The sequence below is a fragment of the Ostrea edulis genome, chromosome 3 (assembly GCF_947568905.1).
Source record: "Ostrea edulis chromosome 3, xbOstEdul1.1, whole genome shotgun sequence".
Lineage (NCBI taxonomy): Eukaryota > Metazoa > Mollusca > Bivalvia > Ostreida > Ostreidae > Ostrea > Ostrea edulis.
In genome coordinates, this window is record NC_079166.1 from 72,823,864 (window position 1) to 72,847,331 (window position 23,468).

Sequence of the window (23,468 nt, forward strand, 5' to 3'; positions counted from 1 at the left end):
ATGGTTTCATGCATACGATTGAGTTATAGAATCATAAACAAAAGCGGTACTATTTGACCAGAAATTGTCCAGTCTTTCAACATATAAAGTAGCATTGAAACAGGATAGGGATAGGATTTCTAGAATTGTAGTTCAGGAAGCATAATTAGGCATCCATCAAATAGTATTAATGCTATAAAGGAAGTACATTTGTAGGTATTTGTGCTTTAAATGTAATTTAACAATTATTTTAATAGGGGAAATCACTTTCTATGCATAGTGTATGTATTGAATTGAATTGTACCGGAGTAAACATATATCCACAAAATGCATATTTTTTTCTTTCAATCTGTTTTTGATTTTCAAACCCAAAAATGTTTCATTGCAGTTTGGATTTGAAACAACTACCAGTATGTACCCAGAGGTTTAGGGACGAAGGAATGAATGTAGTGCTCTAGTTAACGGCAGAGGACGGGTACATTTATAAAAAGCCACCTGTTTGACCGAGGCAACGTAATATTCATATGTGTATCATATTGAAAGGCTATTTTTTATTTCTCTTATTTTTGTTGTAAAACTGATAGCTGTAACCAGATACCAGTGCATGGATGTTTGCATTTTGTCCCATTATTTATGTGGGGTTTTTTTTCCCCAGAAACATCCACAAAATGAAACAAATCAACATGAGTAGCAATTCACATGCCCTTAATCAAAGAACTGACAACAGTCAAAATGATGTTTCTTCTTTTCAAATAGTGTAATTCTTTTTTTTTTTTTTTGAAAAAAGAATTGGTAAACTCACCAAGAAAAACTTTGTAAATGAAAACCATAGGGTAAAGGTCTATCTTGACCTACTAGTATGCAAAACTAAAATTGACAAAACACTAAAGACAGCTTACATTTTATTCTCTTTCATAAGAAAGGTCGATTCATTACAGTACCATGGAATTCAAGGTAATTCCGTACTCGCAGTTTTATCTGATACAAATTTAAAATGTGTATTTATTTCCATTCATTAGATTTAATGTATATTTAAATTTTACAATACATAATGCGCATTTTTGGCAAACGAAATTTAACAATCACTTGTAAGAAACTTGAATGGTGAACATAAAGTGTGTCCAAGCAGGCGTTGGGCAATGTCTGAAAGTAAAAACTATTGCTAGAATTTAAAACCCCACACATTTTTTAATGGCAATATACCAGTCATTTTGGAGATGCATTATGGTAATGTGTTATAATTTCAAATCCGGGTCATTTTCATCCAACTAAGAATTCTAACCGAATATAATCAGGATTCATGCACGATACTCATTTGATATTGAAACATGAACATATTTGGGTTTGGGAACCCTTATCAGTTGATACAATTAAGCGTAAAAATGTGCCAACGTACAACATGATAAACTGCAAATAATTACAGGTTAGAAATGAAGCCATTGTGAAGCATATAATTCAAAAGCATAATTCTAAAACAGCACCTTGCATTGTTGTTTGGGTTAGACATGTGCTTATGCTTGATGACTGATGACAAATGTAAAAAACGAAAAAGAAATCTACTCACTCTCCTTTTTTATATCCATTACAATCCATGGAAAGACGCATGCCAAACAGTGTGACACAAAGGAATGATGTAAAGGTATTCATTATTAATTCGCTTGAGTATTTAAGTCAATAAGCATGGATGTAAATGAGTTCATAGTTGTGAAAAATTTCTTCCTTGTGCGACTAATTCCAAGTAGATATTTATAGTGACAAGTAGTAGCAATGGGCGCCGTCGGTAGGTGGCGCTGGTGGCAACATTTCCCGCAATCACAAAAAGTTGACCTCACTGCGCTAGGTACTTTTCGACGTTTTATATGATAAAGCCCGAGGTTTAAATACGAAAGTATTAACGTGAAACGAAAGTAAGGAGTTCAAAGTTTACGTATACGGTGATATAGAAAGCACGTGGTACGAAATGACATTCTGTCGGTTTTTTGAAGTGAGAAAATAAGTAGCAAGACCAGAAATCGGCCATATACGCAGATTTTACGGTGATATTTAAATAATTCGAACTTCCTTTTTCTTTAAACAACACTGACGTAATACGTATATGTCCGGAGAATGTGGTAAAATAATTTTTTCAACCTGTTGGGTAGAATTTACAAGAAGGATAACTTTAATATTTGTAAACGAAAACAAAGGGAAAATAAATCATGTGTACTTCATTGTCCGCAATAAATCGCCGATATATGTGATTCAATGAAGTTTCCTGTTATCAAATTGGTATGTTTATTTTAAAAAATATATAATTATCCTAGATTTTGTACTTCACCTTGCAAATTGATACTGTGCCGTCAGTAGGTGGCGCTCGCGGCACAAACAAACGTTTTTTAAGACGGCTGAGGCCACAGGCGGTGTCCAGAGCAGAGCCCTGGTGGGGGTGGAGGGTTGTGTGAAAAGTAAATAACATAGCAATTTAAGACCCACCAGCTCATCTTTGTTCCAATTCTTAAGACGTCTCATTGCAGAAAATGATTTTTCGCAAGGCACAGAACCAACTGGCATGCTACTTTCCAGCATGTATAACTGCTTTGTTTTGCCCTCACTGGTGGCTTTGGTACAATCTTATAATCTTTTCTATCAAGGATATTGATAAAGAACAATTAAGATATACATATGTAATTGAAACAATGTTATTTGTGTAGAATTTCATACAGAAATACTATCATTTTCCTCGTCCGGTAGCTAAACTGACCGAGGGTAGGTATGTTTATTAGCGTTATGAAGCAATATCGATACTTATTTTCAATAAAATAACGTCATATTCACATTTTGCACACCCCAAAAAGGTAGAATAGGCATCACGTTAATTTCTGTTTGGTCTATTTTCACCAATATTACTTGAGGTCAAATATTTACACAAGTCAGAAAAATAACTTCATACAAATATGTGAGGGTACTCGTGTTTGCCTGTCAATTGTGATGCAGGAAAAAGAGATATTTTAAAATACTTAATAATTTTGAAATCAGCACATTTAAATTAAGTGGAATATTGATTAAAATGTTGAAAATATATTGTTTTAAAAATCTCCCCCTGTCGCTACAAGTATATGTGATACGAGTTGTATTTTTCAGTTCTCGCATCGTATTGTATGTATATGAGCAGTCTTTGAAACTAACTCTAAAATTAGCTAGACATGCAGGGCTAACTCATTGTAAAAGTTGTCAGCCCAGCCAAAGACCTACTAGCCCTGAAAAAAAAAATGCATTTTTAAAACTTACTTTCATTACTACATGTATCTATCTTCCAATGAAGTACGACAGGCCTAATTCGGTTCTACCGTATCACATTTTATCAAATTTTGATATATGGTAGAATATAGAATAATAAATCAAAATCAAGAAGAAAACATGATTACGGTAATCAGCTTTGATTCTCAGCAGGAGTGTTTTAAGATAGGCTTTGAAAAATTCGAAATATCAAAAGGCAAAAATGAGAACATTTCCCATTAGTTTTAGAATAGAAAATCCACAATATACATGTACTTTTAATCCAAATCGAAGTATAACAATAAGAAGATATTAATATTACAAGTTATGAGAAAAAAGTGGTCGTCAGTCTAGATGTTTTCGTGGAGGGGAGCACTTCAAAGGGAGGCTTTTGACCAATTCTCAAGGATATAAAAAATAAGCTGATTTTACTTGTGTTTTCCTGCTTTTTCCATATATGATAATGAATGACGAATTTGACTCCACTTTTATTGGCACTCTGTTTTACCCTAAAATAGCTCTGAAAGTTTATTGTTATTTCGGATTTCAAACATTTCGGTTGAGCATCACTGAAGAGACATTATTTGTCGAAATGCGCATCTTGTGCATCAAAATTGGTACCGTATAAGTTTTACATGTACGAGAACAGTAGAGTTTATCAAAAACACCGGGTGGGAAAAAACATGTTATCGGAAATAAGGTTTCCATCGTGTTTCAAAATACCTTATACAGCCATTAACTAGACACTAAATTGGTGTTTTAGTGATAGAAAATTCGTGAAACTCAATTGTGTTGTTAAGTGTCCGGAACGAAGTAATAGATATTTATAATCATGCAGCTGTAGTATTTGCGTTGCGCCATCCTCGTCGGATGGGTATTGAGTTGATGGATCTAATGGAAATTAATACGTTTTTCTGGTGACAATTTGATTGATTAATTGTATATTGTTTAACGTCCCTCTCGAGAGTATTTTACATATCTGAAAACGTCACCATTGCCAGTGAAGGACTGCAACATTTAGGCCTATGCTCGGCGCTTATGTCCTTTGAGCAGGGAGGGATCTTTATCATGCCACACTTTGTGACACAACACGGGGTCTCGGTTTAAGCGATATCGTCCAAAGGACCGCCCCATTTAGTCGCCTCTTCCGACAAGCAGAGGGTACTAAGGACTTACTCGAACCCGGATCCACACAGTCAATTTGTATATGTGTGTAGCTGTCAGGCAAATTAGTAAGGTTGTACATATATGGTATGGGTATTTTATATTAGGAAAAGTACCTAGTAGGGGCAGATTTAAGGATGGGGCGCAACCGGAGAAATGAATAACAAAATCATTTGATTTCTTGAATTACTTTATTGGGGGAATTTAATATTTTCCAAAAACCCTTAAAATTTGCGTCATTTTACAAATTTCACCTTATCAAAAATGATAGAAAATAGTACAAATGACTTAAATAAGAGACATATTTCAAGCCCTATAAAATCTGTAAAATCCCGACGCTTCAGGGGGCTTTGCGCCCTGGGCCCCCTCAAGGCCGCCCCCACATTACCTGCCTCATAAAGTGGCGCCACCCGTAACCACAATTCCTGGATCCGCCCCTGCCTAGTGGCTGACAGATGCACTAAAACGCGCTAACATTAAACTCAATCGAGATGGGTGGACAGGGATGAATATACGCCCCTTTCTTCATCGGGATCAAACCCTAAATTGATGGTACAGTCATTTTCTATCAGATGAGGACATGTTTGTCGACCATGCAGGCGCGTAGCTGCCTATACGCAGGTACGCGACTGCGTACATATCATTTGAGAGAGAGAGAGAGAGAGAGAGAGAGAGAGAGAGAGAGGGGGGGGGGAGGGACAGCAGGTTCCATCGATTCCATTGGACACCAAACTTTTTCCTTTTACCATTTTTATACGAAATAAATGTTGGTGTTTCATAAAAAAAAAAATTATTTATGATATTGCAGCACGCACACTCAAGGACTTCGCAGTGCATCTTGCTGTGTGCACATAGTATATAAGCCATCAGACAATAGTGTTTTGTATCATACTATTATTTTCAGTAACACCAAGAATAAAAGATTTTTTGTAATACCTATCTGTAAATCAGTCTTATCTTCCAGAAAATGCTCAAATTTTGCTAGGAAAAATTGTAAAACAAATCACATTCCCATAGAATATCTTCCATTGTTTCCTCTTCAAAATGACAATGATTGCAGTACTTTGACTCAATATTTTGGTTGATTTTGAATAAAAAAGAATTTGTAGCTAAGACTCGGTTTATAATTCTGTATTGAAACAATTGGATTTTGCTATCTTTTGTCACTCATTTTATGAATTGTTTTCCATTCTTTAGTGTTATCTTTCATTCCATTTTGTTTTGCCTGATTTGATTGATAATTTCATAAAAAAAGATTTGGATTTGTTGCATTTCAACACTGTATATGTGTCTGACATAATCAATGGATTTGTGAGCTTTTTAATAATTTAGTCGCATCCGCAATTTTCACCCAAATCTTAACAGCATGAATAATGCTATCGTATTCTTAAAAAATATATCTTTGTATTTGGATAAGTATTGCATAACGATTCAAAACAAGACATGAACCATCTTCATTGATTATATCATTAAGTTGTCTGATGCCGCTGTCAAACATTTGTTTATTATAAAATGATTTTCCACCAATATGAGTATTTGGGTTATAAAATAGAGGTGCATCAGCAACAACATCATACATTTTACTAAGGTTATGTAATGTAAGCCATTATTTAAATACACTATCCCAAATTCATTTTTCAACGTTTTCAAAAATTTTGTAATGTACGGTGTATTCAATTCCACAGTTTATCAATTTTCTGAAGTCCAACTTTGGAATAAAATGTTCCATCCCTCCATTTGAAAACCTGAGCTAACTTATCCAGAATAATTTTATAGATGCTATAAATGCCATTAGGTTTACCATTTTTAATCCCGATCTTCATATTTTTTAACAATAACCTCCTTTTTTACCCTATGCGTTTTATTATTCCATATAAACAAGAATATCTTTTCTAATGTAGAGAACAGAAGGTTTTTCGATTGACATTAAAACATGGTTTAGTAATGATAAAAACCAATGTCTTAATAACTGTAATTTTCCCTATGGGAGTTAAAAACCTTTTCCCCCATTGTTTGATTATAGATTTAATCTGTATTAAGTTTGGTTCATATTGTAATTGTGGTATCTTATCCAATTCCATGTCAAAATGTATTCCCAACAAAGTACATCTGGTGGTACCCCACCTAAGTCTGTAAGGCAGCAAAGTTTCATTGCTATATTTTTTGGAACTTAACTATATTATATGAGTTGGGGTTTTTTTTATAATTGATATATACATGTAGTCCAAATATTTCTGAAAAATAGTCTAAAGTTCTAAAAGTTTCTGTAAGAGATTCTTCACTGTCATCAAGGAGAAGTGGGGTATCTTCAGCCAATTTCAATTGCAGTGAAGTACTTGTTATCGATGTAGATGTAGGATTACGTCCTCAGTCTCGAAATGTTGTTTGATACAGTTTTAATCTCTCTCTTTCTTTCTCTCTCTCTCTCTCTCTCTCTCTCTCTCTCTCTCTCTCTCTCTCTCTCTCAGTTCTCAATATTTCTTTAGAAATGGTTTCAATACTGAGTTTCTTGTGAGTGGCTGTAATCAATCACTTGACTAACAATTATTATGAAACACGTCAGACAGCATTTAAACTAATGACAGGTTGTACAGTAAATTAGATCGGTATAACAATCCTGAAACCCATGTGACATAAACACCATATGTAGTAGGAGATGATTGGATATTAAATGGAATGATCAATTTATAGAAATATTTTTGAAATTCAATATTGAAACTTGATAAGGAAATATGACGTCGAATATATAAGAAGCGCACGTGACATCACGTATACGCGTGGAAATCTAGTCATATTATTGACATGAATAGCTGGCATTCGCTTTGTTTCATTTACGTACATGTAACTTCCCAAGGAGCACGAACCTTTTTCAAAACATTTTTTTAATGGTTTATTGGGGGTTTGATAAAACATTTTTTCAAAACGTTCTAAAAATGTTTTTAAAACATTTCGTCTTTTTGTAAATTGTGTTAAAAACGTGTAAAAAGCATTTTTATTTTTATTCTTGAAAAGGTTTTCTAATCTGTTTAATGAATTGTTTCAGAAATGTTTTTTAAGCGTTTCATTAAACAGTTTTTCAGTCCCTGATTAAAACATTTTTTTTCAAACGTTTTAAGAATGTTATGTTGACATTTCTGATAATCATTTTAGAAAATGTTGATATGACATTTTCTTAAAACAGTCTAAGTACGTTTTCAAAAAATGTCATTAAAATGATATTTTAAATATCTTTATTGAATATTTCAAAAACGTTTTTCAAATGTTTCTGAAAAAAATGTATGAAAATATTTATACAACGTTTTACTAAATAGATTAAAAACTATTTCATTGCATGTTACAAAAATGTTTTATGGGAACCCTTTAGAATTTCATAACAAATGCTTTTGAACAATTTCAGACATCTGCTTTTTATTTATTTTACAATTTTTATATTTTTTTCAATTGAAACAGATAAACATCTACTTTGATGTGTGGAAAGACTAAGAGTGCAGTTTTGTAACAACTCATTTCATAATTACTGAGACATATAATTAAATTATTACACATGTCTCTGATAAATATAAAATACTTAATTCTGATATGTCAGATCATTCTTGAAAAATATTAATATAGAGTAGTTGGGCAACAGTTTTTAATTGACGATATAAATTTGAATAAAAAATGGTTGAAGTAAAAGAAGTCTTTTTTTCTCAATTGAAGACCATTTAAAATGATCAACATTATAATGTGTATCATTAGCTTTTTTTTTTAATTTTAAATTCTAAAAGGGATTTTTTTAAGTCAACTTATTTTTAGTGACATTGATTTTTTAGGATATTTTTATCAAGTTATAATTTGTTTTAAGTAGAAACTACTTGAAGTCATGATCATATGTGATTTTGAAGAATCTGTTGATGTGACAATTGTTTGCATTTTTATAGATGATAACACAGTTATATCATGGAAGTACTAAACAAAATATAATGCACAAACTTCCTATTACCACAGTGCCTATTATACATAACTTAAACCAACTGGCATCTCATAAAGCTATGTTAATTGAATTTATTATATATACTTTCAATTTCATCTCTTCTTTTTTCTTTAAAAGTTTGCGGGCATATATACACGATATATGCCCGGAAACATTCCGGCCCGCAAACATTACGTCACAATCAAATTTCTACGCCGTTAATTTTCAAATTTTTCGTGTTTTTCATCTTTTACTAATTTAAACCGATAAAGTTATTGTTAAAAATAAAATAGGTAAACAGTATTTTATATATTTGCGTAATACACTGAGTGGCCAAAAGTATTGCAACAAACATGGCTGACGTCATCACAATGTAAATAACAGCTGCATGGAAAAAACCAACTTTCAATGAAATAAACATTATTTATTTACCTTTTTTTTCCTAGTATTTTGTTGCAAAGTCTTTCTGAATAATAACTTGTCGTAGTCTTGAAGATATTGAAGCATGGAAGCTACGGATATATGTTTGAGAGAGGTCATTCCAAATTTTTGTCGCTGCAGCCATTAGGTCATCCCGGTTTTTAATATCATCAAACTCACGGGACAGTTTGATTTTGATACAACGCCAGACATTTTCAATGACATTAAGGTCCGGGGACTGTGCAGGCCAGTTGAATTTTGGAATACTGTTTTCTTATTTCCAAGTATTGGTCTGTCTAGAGGAGTGGGGGTGGAATTATCGTCTTGGAAAATAAATTGCCGATTTCCAAAAATTTTGCTAACAACAGGCCATAAGTGATTATCCAGCAATTCAATATACCTTGCTGAGTTTAGATTTTTATCAACAGGTACACGAACACCAATACCATAATAGGTAATACACCCCTAAAACATACAACTTACTCTCACGGGCGTTTTGCGTTGGTTCAGACGGTAAGGTTTCCTCTTCTCAGACGATTTTCTCCACAAACTTACAGAGTTATTTTGTCCAATGACTACCTGTGTTTCGTCTGAGAAAATAACTTTCTACCACTGTTCAGGTTTCCAATGTCTTTTCCTCGGCACCACAAAATTCGGCGTTGTTTGTTGACTTTAGCGATTGTAAGCGTTTTCTGAATTTTGCCCCTCCTGTATCCTTCCTGGTGTAACTTACGACGAACAGTTCTCATGGACACATTTGTGCCTTCATTCCTATTAAAAGTTGATGTAATGTCTTGAAGAAATTGTCTTCTGTTAGTTTTCAGAAAGCGATAAAGTTTCCAATCACCCCTCTCATCTATCACTCGGGGCCTTCCTCTCCGGGGATCGTTTTTAACACTTTCTTTTTGACGGAATGTTTTCAAAACTCGTCCAACAGTGCTTCGATGGATTCCCAATGATTCACTAATTTTGTTGTCATTAAATCCCTTTGAATTTAGAATTACAATCCTTTCCTTTAGGTCCTTTGACAATTCTCTCTCATTCTTCGACATTGTTTTCATTCGATACCTAACCGGAAATCGTCTGCAACTTTGAATTACAAACGGTTCCCCATATAATTCGTACCCTAGTTAATTCGCATACCTGACATCACGACCCAAGCTTACTTTGTTACGCGTCAGCAATAAAAATAAAATTTGAAGCGAGTAAATTTGTGATGACGTCAGCCATGTTTGTTGCAATACTTTTGGCCACTCAGTGTACATAGAACATGGCCGGCTTTCATTGGTTCTTGTACTTCTTTGTTAGATTTGATACAATCCTTTCTAAAAAAAAAAAAAAAAAAAAAATCAGAATACTTGATATTGAAATTCATCAACTACAGACAATTGTTTACCATTAAAATCGAATCTAAAATTGTTTACGTCCCTTCTCTTAAGTTTTCTCATGCTTGAGTTACCTTCCGTATATTGCACTCTTGTGTGATTGAAAAGCATAAATACTATTACGTCTGCATCAAGTTCAAGGCCAGGGATTATAAGCACATTGAAATTTTGGCGCTATATATTCACATTCAAAAATGTCAAAGAAAGCAAACAAAAAAGATACTCAAAGATCAGAAACTTTACAGAAGGTATGCTATTTTGTTTCCGTCTTATTTGAGTCATGGAAAGACTCGGATCATTTCCGCCAGATGGGTGACTGAGTATTTTCTTAACTACCTTTGTACTAATGTCATGATTGTGCATAACAAAGGCCGATTTCGGTGGGGTAGGGTTTATTTTTGAATAATAGTTTTTGGGACGAGTCTTTAGAATCGGAAAAGCTTCGTTAATTGATTGATATTCATGTAATAACCATCGCGATCGATCGTTTGTCCCGAATTTGTTCTAAGAGTGAAATAGGCTGGTTGTTAGTATACAAGAATCGAAGAAATTTACAATCGATTATCGATTTGGAGGATTCCTTTTCGATTCATAATAAAAAATAATCCAGATCATGCAGTGAATTGGATTGAGTTGTTTCAGTCATTGAAATAAATCAAACGCTGACTGATTAAGTTTTTAAAATTATTAGCATGATTTGAATTAAAGCCTTGTAAGTGTGCTAAATAAAATAAATAAAGGAAATGATAAAAATTTCAGATGAAAGACCATTGAGGAAATCACCAAGGAAGACACCAATTGTTATCCAGCATCAAAGACAGAGAGAACGGTCACCTGATATAGGTAATTAACATTTTTTTGATGTTTTATAGCCACAATATGACACTACAATTGACATGGAATAATAAGCAGTGATAAACTTGGTATTAGAATGTTTAGCTGAGCTTATTGGTTCACACCTATGATGTTCCTGAATGAAACCTCTTTAAAATGTACTTTTTGTCAATCTATATGCCCCTGTGTCATGTGGCGACGGGGGACAATAAGATGAATTAGAAAATTGTAATAATTAATTTACACATTAAATAACATGTATGATAACATGAATAAGGTATTTTATTCTAACTGTTTTGATTATCTCTTTTGATAGATGAGAGACCTACAGTAACACCTGCTGTTCAGGAATACTTCAACTTGAGTAAGTATAAAAAAAACTTACACCTTTGTTCAATACTAAACGCCTTCTTTCAAATTATAATATTTTGTATGAAATTTCAAAATTTAAGTTATCGCCAGTGTTGTTCCTCAAATAAGTATCACAGTTTTTTTAAGAAAAAAAAATGTTTTTTTCATGAACTCTAATAAATTAGTTATTTGTATTTCTTTTTGTGTATGTGGGGTCAGAAAAGGGATGCCTCCCACCCCGACATTTTAATTTCAATTTTCCTTCGGTGAAACAATGAATGTTGTATGTATTATACACAGCCAAAATGTCAACGTATGTTTTTCATATGTGGTACTATTCATATGTTTATCATGTGTTTTTCATATGAGAAACATGCGTTTTGGCTAACGTATGTTTAACGCATGGGAAAAAAACGGGTGTTTTTCATATGATTTTTAACGGGTGAAAAACATATGTTTTTCAACGTATGATTAACATATGTTTAAAAATTGCACATGTAAAACATAGTTACAAGACATTGAAATGGAAGTCGTCTCTTGGTAACAGTTACTTTTAAAATATTCTTGTTTTGTATTACCAATTAATTTCTTTAATTATCTGCAGTGTTAACAAAAATGGAAGAGATGCAGAAAGACATCAAAGTACTGAAAGCTGCATTGCTAGATGAAGATGAAAAAATTACGGACATAATGCCAAGGCCGCTTAGCAGCATAAAAGCACTTCAACAATTTGAAGAACAAATTGATGATGCCCTCCGGAAGAGACTAGTAAGGACATTTGTTTTAACATTACCTCAGTCATTATTGTTGAAAAAATGATTAAATCTCAAAACATAAATTGTGTTCATGTGCATTCCAGTTCTTTGACTAGTATTCAAGACACTAACATCATATTATAAAGACGTTCAAGCATTCATTTGTATTTTTTGAAAAGTAAGATTAAAAAAAGAGAGAATTCTTGCTAAAATTCTATAGTAGCTTGTTGATTAATAGTCATAATAATTGCAATTTTATAAATAATTAATTATCTATTCAAACTTCAGATATCATTTGATTTTTTTTAATTGCATGTTTTTTAACTTTATAGTTGAATGTCCTTGCCAGTCTCCAAGGGGGTAGTGATGCTGCACAAATATGCAGAAAGATAATGCGGACATGCATGACAAATGGATGCATGAGCCAGTTCAGTGGCACTGGCCAAAAGGGCAAGGCTAGATTTATGGACACCAAATTATTTACAATTGTTTTAGGTTAGTGATTTTTTCTTAAGTGTAAGTTATTTTACTGAAAGTAAATCAGTATAAATAAACCTCTCACATGACAGGTATTGGACAAAATTTCATTCAAATTTGGGAACAATAATGTATAAAAACGGTATTCCTGGTTAAATGTAAGAAATAAGAAAATTTTCAAAATGGTGTCTTTTTAATATGTTTGCTGGTATTTTGGCATTTTAGTAAAATTATGGTAGGTCAGCATCAAGGTGACATTTTTTCAGCTTCATTGATTTACATTTTTGACATTTGTACCTATAAATAAATGTATGCATATAAGTTGAACTATGTAAAAGTAGTATACTTATGGTATTCTGAGTATAGGACCGTTACATGATTTTATTACTCTATAATATTGACCTGATCTTGCGGAGTTGAACTTTCTCGGACTTATTGTTAAACTTTTAAAGAACAACCCCGAAATAATTGACCCATAACCGATCAGGTCAATTAAATAGAGTAATATGTTTGTACAATTTAAAATAGTGCAAGTGGATTTAGTAAAAACTTACAACTTTTTTGTAGGTGCTGGAAGAAAAGTTAAAAAAAAAAAAAAACAAATTTCAGTGGAAGAACTAAAGAATGAGGTGTTTGAGGTGTTAAGAAGTGCCCCGAATAAACCAGGAGGCTCCAATTACATGAAGGTATGTTTTATTAATAATTTAATTTAGAATTAATTTAATAGGTAGACATGATGTTCAAAGTTAATTAACAAGAGACCATTTTCACAACAAACCACCATTTTTTAAAAACAAAACTTTCGATAGATGTCTGTATCGCTGGTACACTTCCAGATTTTGGCTCTAGCTTCACTGATGAGACCAAATAGGTCGTTATGTACATTTGGTTCAACAAAATTCACACAGATACATCCAACAACAAGTGGCCTTCAAAATAACAAGGCCCCTTCTTCATTGATCTGATTTGATTGGATTGGAATTTTTATTTTTATTAAAACATTTATAAATACATTTTGCTTTGACATCAATTCTGACATTCTTCTAATATCACAAAATGTGGACATATAGTTTCGCAAAACTCTGTTGGAGTTTCCATTATTTTGAATGTACTTGCGACTTGCATGATACTATTGGGGAAAGCCGATGTACTAAATAAATATTCATGTCCCTCCATGAGAAGATTGTCAATTGATAGCATCTGTTGTTCTTTAACATTTTTTGGTCTACTTTATAGGGTTGTTATAGATAAATATATATAAATGTCAAGCTCCAAAATAAACCCAACAATGTTAGACCTGTATGAAATTTACAACAAATTTATGGTCGTTCCCTCATATATGTAAACTCTCATTTATCTGTTATCTTTTTTTAATATAGAAACAAAAGGAAAAGAGGCGGAGGTGCTTGTGAGACGTTACAAATTTCTACACTGTGTTTCGGAAATCCCAGAGAACAGAGAATGACTTACAAGACTTTAAAAATTCCCCACTATGTTTTTTAAAATCCATTGTTACTGTTATATTTGCCTTTTTTTCATATCTAAATAGTAAATATTTTAAACTCTAAATAATATCTTTTGAATCCATATCTCCACAGGACAGTGGTATTTAAATGTCATTTTGCATCCATCGTCATTCCCACATGCTAAAAACAAAAATCAAAGAATAACAGAAAAGAAAAAAGTAAACACTAATCAAATAAGATTGAATACAATGCTTCATATAGTTTATTGCAACTTTTGAAAATAGGGATGTTTAAAAAATGATATTTTACCGTTAAAAGTGTCTTATAACAATGTTTTGAACACAGTTCATAATATTGTTTTGAAAACATTTCATAATATTGTTTTGAAAACGTTTTGTTATATTGTTATAAAACATTTAATTAAAATGTTTTTAAAATGTTTTCAAACAACGTTTTGAAAATGCTTAAGAGAAACATTTTGAAAACCCTTTTACAAAACGATGAAAAAAACATTTTCGAAAACTGTTTTTCAAAACGTTTCCATTCTGTTTCTAGCGCCATACAAAAAAACGTTTTAAAAACATTTTTAAAAAATGTTTTCACGCTTTTAAAAGAAACGTTTCTAAAATGTTTCTGTAACGTTTCTGTGTTACCTGGGTTATGTAACCTACCAAGTAACACGTTTATTAACCACAAGTAAATCCCATGTGTTTAGTCCCATTGAAACTTCGGGGGAGGAGGGGGGGGGGGGGGTCTCGCGCGAGATCTCAAAGGAATTGTGTGAACTCAAATGTTTTTTTCTGAACTAGGAAGTTAATTTTAAGGCAAGTGGTCACGGAAGATATTAAAAATCACCATTTATATGTGCATGTACACACACCTGACATAGCCAAATAGGAAAGCAGTTTTCCCTGTATGTGACAAAGTGCTCGTGATATGTTGCGGATAAAGTAAACAAAAAAACGTAGGTTGGAATATCCCCCTCATTCCCAGGAAACAAAAGCAGTTCCGGTGTGGTACGACAATGAGGAATAGCGTCTTTCTCGGATCTAAAGTTTGTTATTTTGTCGGTGTTCAGAAGGTACGATGTTTAAAATGCTAATCAAAGTATGAATAGATCATTGTACCACATTTATTTCCAAGAAAACAAAACTATTCCTCAACATCTTCGCTTCGAAAAAAAAAATCACAATGTATGTTTAACTTGTATGAAGTATGATGTTATGTTTAAGTCTGGTAAACACTGATTTCTGTTACATGGTCTAACCCAGATTGCAACCTTCTGCAACAAGCCACTAACACGTGAGATGGGTGGACAGGGATGAATATACGCCCCTTTCTCCATCGGGATCAAACCCTAACTTGATGGTACAGTCATTTTCTTTGTGCCTAAAAATAACTGCATTATATAATACTGGTTTTTAATTCAATCAGCATCATAATGCCCATTCAGTCAAATTGAAAATCCTTTTTGAATTTCAAATCATTAATATCATGTCGAATATCACTTTAATGTACATCATATATGTATGCTAGTACATAGAGTAGACAGATTGGGACAATCTTTGTAATCAGTAACATTTACCATATATATGTACCAGTCAAAAACAACGAAGAAAATAATTCGTAAAACGACTGTAACGTCAGTATACACGGTGAGTTCGCATACAAAACACTTTAGAAAACAATTTCATGAATTATTTTAGGTTTGGAAATTTACAAGAAACCCTGTTTCAAAACAATTTTTTTTTTTTAGAAAATCGTCTCCTATGACCTTTAATGAAAATGTGATCCGGAACAGGGCAAAAGACTGTTGTACTATTTCAAGATGTATTTCGTTTCTAAAGTTAAACTAGGAACATTTTTTTTCCTATCTTAGTAACATAAAACCTTTTTTGAATGCATGCATTTTACATTTCATTTATTATAATGTTTAAAACCCATGAAAACTACGAATTCTATCGAAATTCCTATTTTATAAATACCTCCAGCGGAAGCTATCTGCCAGCATTGGTTACTAGTAGTTGAATATCTGATAGAATTTAAAAGATGTGTTTAGCATTACATCTAAACTAATATGATCACAATGTAAACAAGTTCATGGTACAATTCTACTCTTACGAATTATTATTGACTCAGATATATCTAATTTTATTCTGTTTCCTAGAGTACATCGCCTTCAAAGGAAATATCCATAATTCAAACGGAAAATGGGACGACGCAAGGGCTTTAAGGCCGCTCTCCCCCGCTGTAGAAAACTTACACGGTTACCTCCCGTAGACCAAATCGATGTTAGAACGTTTACGAGAGTTTAAAGTAGGTCATTAAAACTAGTTGGAATGTTATCGCAGCACACACTACACGCACTAACGACTCGGTGTAAATTTCAGGGTTTAAATCGCACACCGTCAAGAAAATAATTCACAAAAGATAAACTTTAAGAGTAGTTTGTGCATTAAGATAGCTTTGATTACTTATTCCCAATGCATGCACATGTCTTAGTACATCAAATCGCCGAAAATGTCTACTCTATACAATGGATAAAGGGCGCGTTTGATTTGTTTACACCGTTGTATACCCAGTGTATTCGGTTTACACCTTATATAATTAAGTGCAGTATTTTGGTGTAGTGTAGTATATTCAATATGGATGTTCAGCAACTGAGGAGATCCTCATTGGAGAATTATTGATTTAATGCAAATAAACTACAAAATGAATAATTACCGTAATTTGAGAAGTTTTTGTAACAAATTTGTATTTTAATGTGCATTTATAAATACCAACATACATCTGAAAAATACCAGGTCACCGTCATACTCCAAAATATTTGTTGATTTTCTTATGCCGAAATTAGTTTTTAAAACCACAGGTGCTTATGGACAGGACTTCCGCTACCCCCCTTCTTGTATTTTTAAATGTTCAATTCCTTGGGTATTTCGGACCTATTATTGATCAAATATGTAACTTCAGAGGTTATCTATTTCAATGTAATACACAAATCTCGCATAGAAACCGTTTTTTAAAAAATGTCATATCACCAATCATAATATATATGAACAAGGTGTGCAACTCAGCCAGCGACATGTTGAAAAAATCTACACCTCGCTGAGAAATCCTATCGAAAAAACACCAATAATGCACATACCAACTGAAAAGAACAGTCATTCTAAATCTACTGATGATTCGTGGATTAAATGCATCGCTATTTGGTGCGCAATAATTACTTCACATCGCTCAATTTCATCGTTTTAACCTCGCCACTTCTCATTTCTGACTATAACGAACGGAAGTTGTGATGCTGGGATATTTCTGTCGCAGCTAACTATTTTTTAGAACGAGAAAACCCGAGACGAGGTATCCCGAATACCCTTAGCTACAAGAAAAGAAAAGAGAATACCGATCATAGTAATCAAGTCGGGTCATAATTTCATAACTCGTCAAGTTGGTTGTCACTTACACATCCACAAATATAATTGAAAACCTCATAGTGTTGAGTAGGTAATTTATCATGGAAATCAGAAAGAACCATGAAAGCACAATATATTGACAATGTTCCAACTATATAGCATGACTAACATTCGTTTTAAAAAAGAAACAAAATATTTCATCAAACCCCTTACATATTATCAGATCCAAATTCTATTAAAAAAATAGAAAGTATTGGGGGGGGGGGGGGGGTTACAACATTAATTGATAAAGGAATGTCAAAACTATGTTATAAGATTAAACAAATATTTATCAACAACCAGCACTTGTGCATGCATCGCACACATATTTTGTGCATAGTGCACATTATGATAAAAAAAAAAAGACCTACCCGTTTCCACCCCTACCCTCTCCCAATATCATTTTAGATAATTATAATCAAACATTGATCTGTTATGACCTAATCACAGGTGCTTGGGTTCAGGACCCCCTCCCCTTTCTCCGAATAACCTACATGAGTTGATTTGTTGTTGTTGAAATCTCCCTAATGCATGTCAGTAATGTCTTGCATACCCTTAAAGTCCAAAATAACTCAAAATATGCCCTTTCAAAATATATCCTTAGTGGTTAGTGGTTATTATAACAGTTCTGTTACAATACCCAGTGAGGTTTTTTTTTAAGGGCTTATTTTGGACTTTAGGAATATGCAAGACATAGTTGACATGCGTTAGAGAGATTTTCAACAACAACAAAATAATAAAGTCAACTCATGTAGGTTATTCAGAGGGGGGGGGGGGGGGGGGGGGGTCCTGAAAAGAAGCACCTCTAAGTATACATTTTGCCAACACTATTATGATCCAAATCATAGTTAAGAGTTTACAATGACAATATATTTGGATATATTTAAAGTATCATGGTTCCTATAATGTGTAGGTATGCATGTGTTTATAGTCTATCCACAACCGACTTGACGAGTTATGGTATTCCGGAAAACACATCTGCCATCCCCGCTCGTTGATAAACATGTTCAGATCTCACTGTCACACTGGGCGATTGGTACAAGTACAAGTGCCTGTGCTTAGTAACATAAAACCTTTTTTGAATGCATGCATTTTACATTTCATTCATCATAATGTTTAAAACCCATGAAAACTACGAATTCTGTCGAAATTCATATTTAATAAATACCTCCAGCGGAAGCTATCTGCCAGTAGTTGAATATCTGATAGAATTTAAAAGATGATAAATTAGATATGTGTTTAGCATTACATCTAAAGTTCATGGTACAATTCTACACTTACAAATTATTATTGACTCAGATATATCTAATTTTATTCTTTTCCCTAGACCAAATCGATGTTAGAACGTTTACGAGAGTTTAAAGTAGGTCATTAAAAGTAGTTTGGAATGTTTTGAATGTTGTCGCAGCACACACTACACGCACTAACGACTCGGTGTAAATTTCAGGATTTAAATCGCACACCGTCAAGAAAATCATTCACAACAGATAAACTTTAAGAGTAGTTTGTGCAGTAAGATGCATCAAATCGCCGAAAATGTCTACTTTGTACAATGGATAAAGGGCGCGTTTGATTTGTTTACACCGCTGTGTACCCAGTGTAATCGGTTTACACCTTATAATCAAGTGCAGTATTTGGTGTAGTGTATAGTATATTCAATATATATGTTCAGCAACTGAGGAGATCCTCATTGGGGAATTATTGATTTAATGCAAATAAGCTACAGAATGAATAATTACCGTAATTTGAGAATTTTTTGTAACAAACTTGAGTTTTAATGTGCATTTATAAATACCTACATACATGGTCATACTCTTAAATATTTGTTGATTTTTTGACGCCGAAGTTGGTTATTAATGATTGTACGAAATATCAATTGTTTTCATTTATTCTTTAGAATATATCTAAAACTCTTGTAAATAACTACATACAATGCGCTGGAATTGTTTTCTTATGTATTTTACAACTAATTAACAAAATACGGATAAACACATCTGCAGATTTTCCGTCTCATAATTTGTCAGTCATATATTGAATTATTTTGGTACATTTACCAACACATGCCCTATGCAGGGTGTATAAGGTGTACACCAGAAAGTGCACACCTCTGTGTGTAAAATACAGTATACATGTACATCCTGTATATAAATAATTTTGATATCAACATTGATAATCTCCGTCTAATATTTTGTTTGAAATGTCTTACAGCTGTGACATTGTTTCAGTAGAAACACGAGTTATGTCATCAGCGTTATGGTATACAGATCTTTCATCACGTCTGATAGGATTTATAGTATATCGATCCCGATCAACGTCATCAGACACAGCGTATTGACTGGTGAAAACCTCATCAGTGACTAAGGGTTCCGCCTCTTCGCAATGAAGTTTGATGGAATACGTCTTTGATGATTTTTCGTATGTGATAGTCACATTGGATATTCCGGAAAACACATCTGCCATCCCCGCTCGTTGATAAACATGTTCAGATCTCATTGTAACACTGGGCGACTGATACAAGTACCTGTCATTGTGGTTAGCGTTGGTGATTCTGTTTTGGTTTCCGTATTTCCGAGCTATTAAGACTATTGAGACAATAATCAGAACAAATAAAATGGAGCATGAGACAATGGTAACGATAGATGGGAAAGACGGAGAATCTTCATTCTTGCTGTTAGTGTTATTGAACAAATGGACGCCACCAGAGCTGGTAACGTTGATATCGAATCCATTTACATCAGTTGTCAGAACATTCTCTGTGGTTCTCGCTGAAAACAAAAACCAAAGGCGTTTGAGCAGGACATCCCTATGCAACATGGATACTCCTCAGGGACCCCCTCCCATTTATTGGACTATTTATAATTCATTTCATAATTCAAAACTTTATGAAAATGAATTGAAATCAAGATCATTAAAAGCTATATTCTTCTTCTATCCTAAAAATAAGTAGACGCAATTTTTTCCTCACATCCCACCTCTGTATCAAATGAATTGATAATATAATGAAATCAGGAAGTAATGTCTTTATGACATGGCAAAAATACCATTACACACATGTACATATCTGTGCACATGCTGTTGATTCCATCCATTAATTCTAATCCAGAGAGAGAGAGAGAGAGAGAGAGAGAGAGAGCGAGAGAGAGATTGTTTCATTATTATTGTTCTGGTGTGCTAATTACTTGATAAATTTGGACACCCCGATGAAACATGACAGGATTCTCGATCACACCAGCATTTGTTCTCACAGAGTGTTCCGTAATATGGGTATACACAGGGTATTTCACAGCGCAAACCAAAGTACCCCGGCGTACATTCTGCCAACAAACATCATAATTAGTAAATAGATAATGTCAGAACAACACGTATGATACACTGTAGGATAACATGTGTCCTTTGTTAATTCTAGCAAGTGGCCTAATGTTAAAATATCAGCGGCCGGGTCTACACATTCCCAGCATATTAGAAATTCTACCAATGAATGAAAAACCCCTTCCCTTCTCATTTTTGTGAAACATATATGAGTAACATGTACATGTTAAATTATGTATCGTTTTTCTTCTATCATTTTACATAGCAGATTCAGATAACGCTACCTTTACAAGCTTCCAGATATTTGTTCCATGAGGTTCCTCGACAACAGCCATTTGGTCTGTAAACACAATATCAAATTAAGAATTCAAAGCACACGCATCGTATTTTCAGTTAAATTAAAATGCAGGCATAACGCAATGTACCTTCCTGAACATGGGCCGTTATTGTTATGCATTTTCCTCCGATGATTTGCAATCCCTTTGTATGTTCAAATTCAGCTCAAAGGAATGCAACCTTCACCTCATCTCCTGCTCACTGTTTTAATGAGCTCGAGTATATGTTTGTGAAGAGGAAGATACATGTTCAATTGAATTTGATTTATCAAACTTTCAGATACATTTTGAAACTACTTTGCTCTCTTGAATCGTGTTTCCGAAATGGGTCTTGTAGTTCTTTGGTCATGGCACAAATGAACACAAAATTATACAAACGGAAATATCGAATTATATATTCCAATTCGCACTTATGATCGTAGTATAACTGTCAGGTCTATTCTTAAACAACAAATTGGTATTGAATTTCCTTTCTATATACAATTACATTATAAGTATATGTTATCAACGCATTTTCGCTTTTTTATCTCATTTTAATCACACAAAAAATGTCACAATGAGGGACAGATATATACATGTATATATGTTTATGTTAACTATATTATTTTATCACAAAAACATGTCACATGGAGAGAGAGAGAGAGAGAGAGAGAGAGAGAGAGAGAGAGAGAGAGCGTTTCATGTTACATATGTAACTAGGTGCAATCCGGGTAATTCCGGATATTTTTTCAATTCTGCAATTCAGCGCCGATATATCTAATAAACTGTTCCATAACATATGTACAATATTATATATCATAAATCTTTAATACCACTTTATTTTGTTCGAAAACACAGACCATTAAGGTAAAACACATATTTTTCCATTTTATGGGGAAAATGTATAAACATGCAGATGGGGTAAAACCGGACACATATGAGGGTAACTCCGGACAGGATTCTTTTAAGAACATCGATTGCAACATAAGCATTATCATTTTATTCACGAGAGAGAGAGAGAGAGAGAGAGAGAGAGAGAGAGAGAGAGAGAGAGTTTGAGTTTTGTATTTTGTGTTATTCTCAATTCTATATACTGTATATTTATTAGAATGGTTATTGTTCGTTATCTTCCTTTTTCATTTGCTGTTCTGCCTCATGAAATTCTAAAGAATGTGTCTTGTATTATCAAACGATTCTCAATTTCATCTGACAGATTCTAAAGAATGTATTTCATGTTTTCCCAAGATTTTCTAATGTGATTTACACTTGTACATGAAATCGCCTGGAATAAGACTATGAACTTGTTGTCCATGTGTGTGACCCTACAGGAACCTTGTGAACCTTTTAACTTTGTATAATTTTTGTTCCGTGCAAATACCATTACATGTGTACTTTGTTGTCAGTAAAATAACAACTTTCTTGTTAGTCGAAATTTCAGCCTACACATACACAGCCATGTAAGTAGGCACTAACTCTAAACATGCTTGCATCTTGAGATAAAAAAAAAAAAAGAATTGTTTCCCAAATTCCTGACCACTTTTATAAGTACATGTAAGACCAATGCGATCCTTAAACTGCTCAACAAATTACGTCTGCGCCCCCAGCTCTCTCAGAGTGTAAATATAAATCCATATTAGAGCACCAATCTAATTCTTGAAAACATTAACCATTCAAATTATGTAAAATATTTACCCAGATTCTGACATCCTCCATATCTTCACTGACCATAGTGTGGTGTCTAGCCGATATGAATCCTACCAAGCCTTTTAAACATCCTATCTGAAGGAATGATCATTACACACAAATTAAGTAGTCCTATTACAGACTGCACTCTTTAGAGCATCGTTTTATTTTGTTTAAAAATATCAACACCGCATCTGATAGCTAACGCAACTTATCCTTTGGGATCCTGATTTGTTGTTTGTTAGAGTCCTCACACCCAGAAACGCAATAACTGCTGTATATCCTACTATTTCCTCAACAACTAATGGGACTTCAAATCCCTACAAATAACCCCCCCCCCCCCCCCAAAAAAAAACAAACAAAAAAACTCCATAATCATATTTACCAGTGATGCATAGCTCTTGTTACCAGCTGGCCTAGCCAGACTAACCTCTTTCATATTGTTTTCTAGAGCTTTCCATTCAGTTGACATAATTGATTTTTGATGAACATAGTGTAGATCATGATTAACATTGGCAATTTGAAACAATGATGCATCTTGTGCTGAATAAACAAAATTATCAAGTGTTGGGGAATAACTTCTACAAGTAGCCGTTATGATAGCCTGTGCAGCTGCTATTCTTTCTGCCAGGATTCTTAGCTGGTCATCCGAAACTTAAAGGTTGACTGTCAACAGCG

General features: G+C 33.5%; 2 protein-coding genes across 4 annotated transcripts; one reads left to right on the forward strand and one right to left on the reverse strand.

Moving 5' to 3' along the window:
- The first annotated feature begins 1,169 nt into the window (after positions 1 to 1,169).
- On the forward strand, positions 1,170 to 14,433 carry LOC125676934 (uncharacterized). 2 transcript variants are annotated; one of them, XM_056158859.1, is made up of 7 exons: positions 1,170 to 1,618; positions 10,915 to 10,998; positions 11,306 to 11,353; positions 11,945 to 12,108; positions 12,428 to 12,590; positions 13,140 to 13,258; positions 13,952 to 14,433. In XM_056158859.1, coding segments are annotated over exons 3-7 (480 nt in total). In that variant the 5' UTR covers positions 1,170 to 1,618; positions 10,915 to 10,998; positions 11,306 to 11,352; the 3' UTR covers positions 13,985 to 14,433. The 2 variants fall into 2 exon arrangements, with proteins under 2 accessions (XP_056014834.1, XP_056014833.1); XM_056158858.1 differs by lacking the exon at positions 1,170 to 1,618 and adding an exon at positions 10,160 to 10,403.
- Positions 14,434 to 19,356: 4,923 nt separating this feature from the next.
- LOC125676923 (uncharacterized) lies at positions 19,357 to 23,377 on the reverse strand. 2 transcript variants are annotated; one of them, XM_048914796.2, is made up of 4 exons: positions 22,800 to 23,377; positions 21,078 to 21,133; positions 20,664 to 20,798; positions 19,357 to 20,249 (listed from the first exon to the last, which is right to left on the reverse strand). In XM_048914796.2, exons 1-4 carry the CDS (start codon positions 22,811 to 22,813, stop codon positions 19,687 to 19,689), a joined length of 768 nt encoding a protein of 255 aa, XP_048770753.1. In that variant the 5' UTR covers positions 22,814 to 23,377; the 3' UTR covers positions 19,357 to 19,686. The 2 variants fall into 2 exon arrangements, with proteins under 2 accessions (XP_048770753.1, XP_048770752.1); XM_048914795.2 differs by lacking the exon at positions 22,800 to 23,377 and adding an exon at positions 21,219 to 21,361.
- Positions 23,378 to 23,468: the final 91 nt, after the last annotated feature.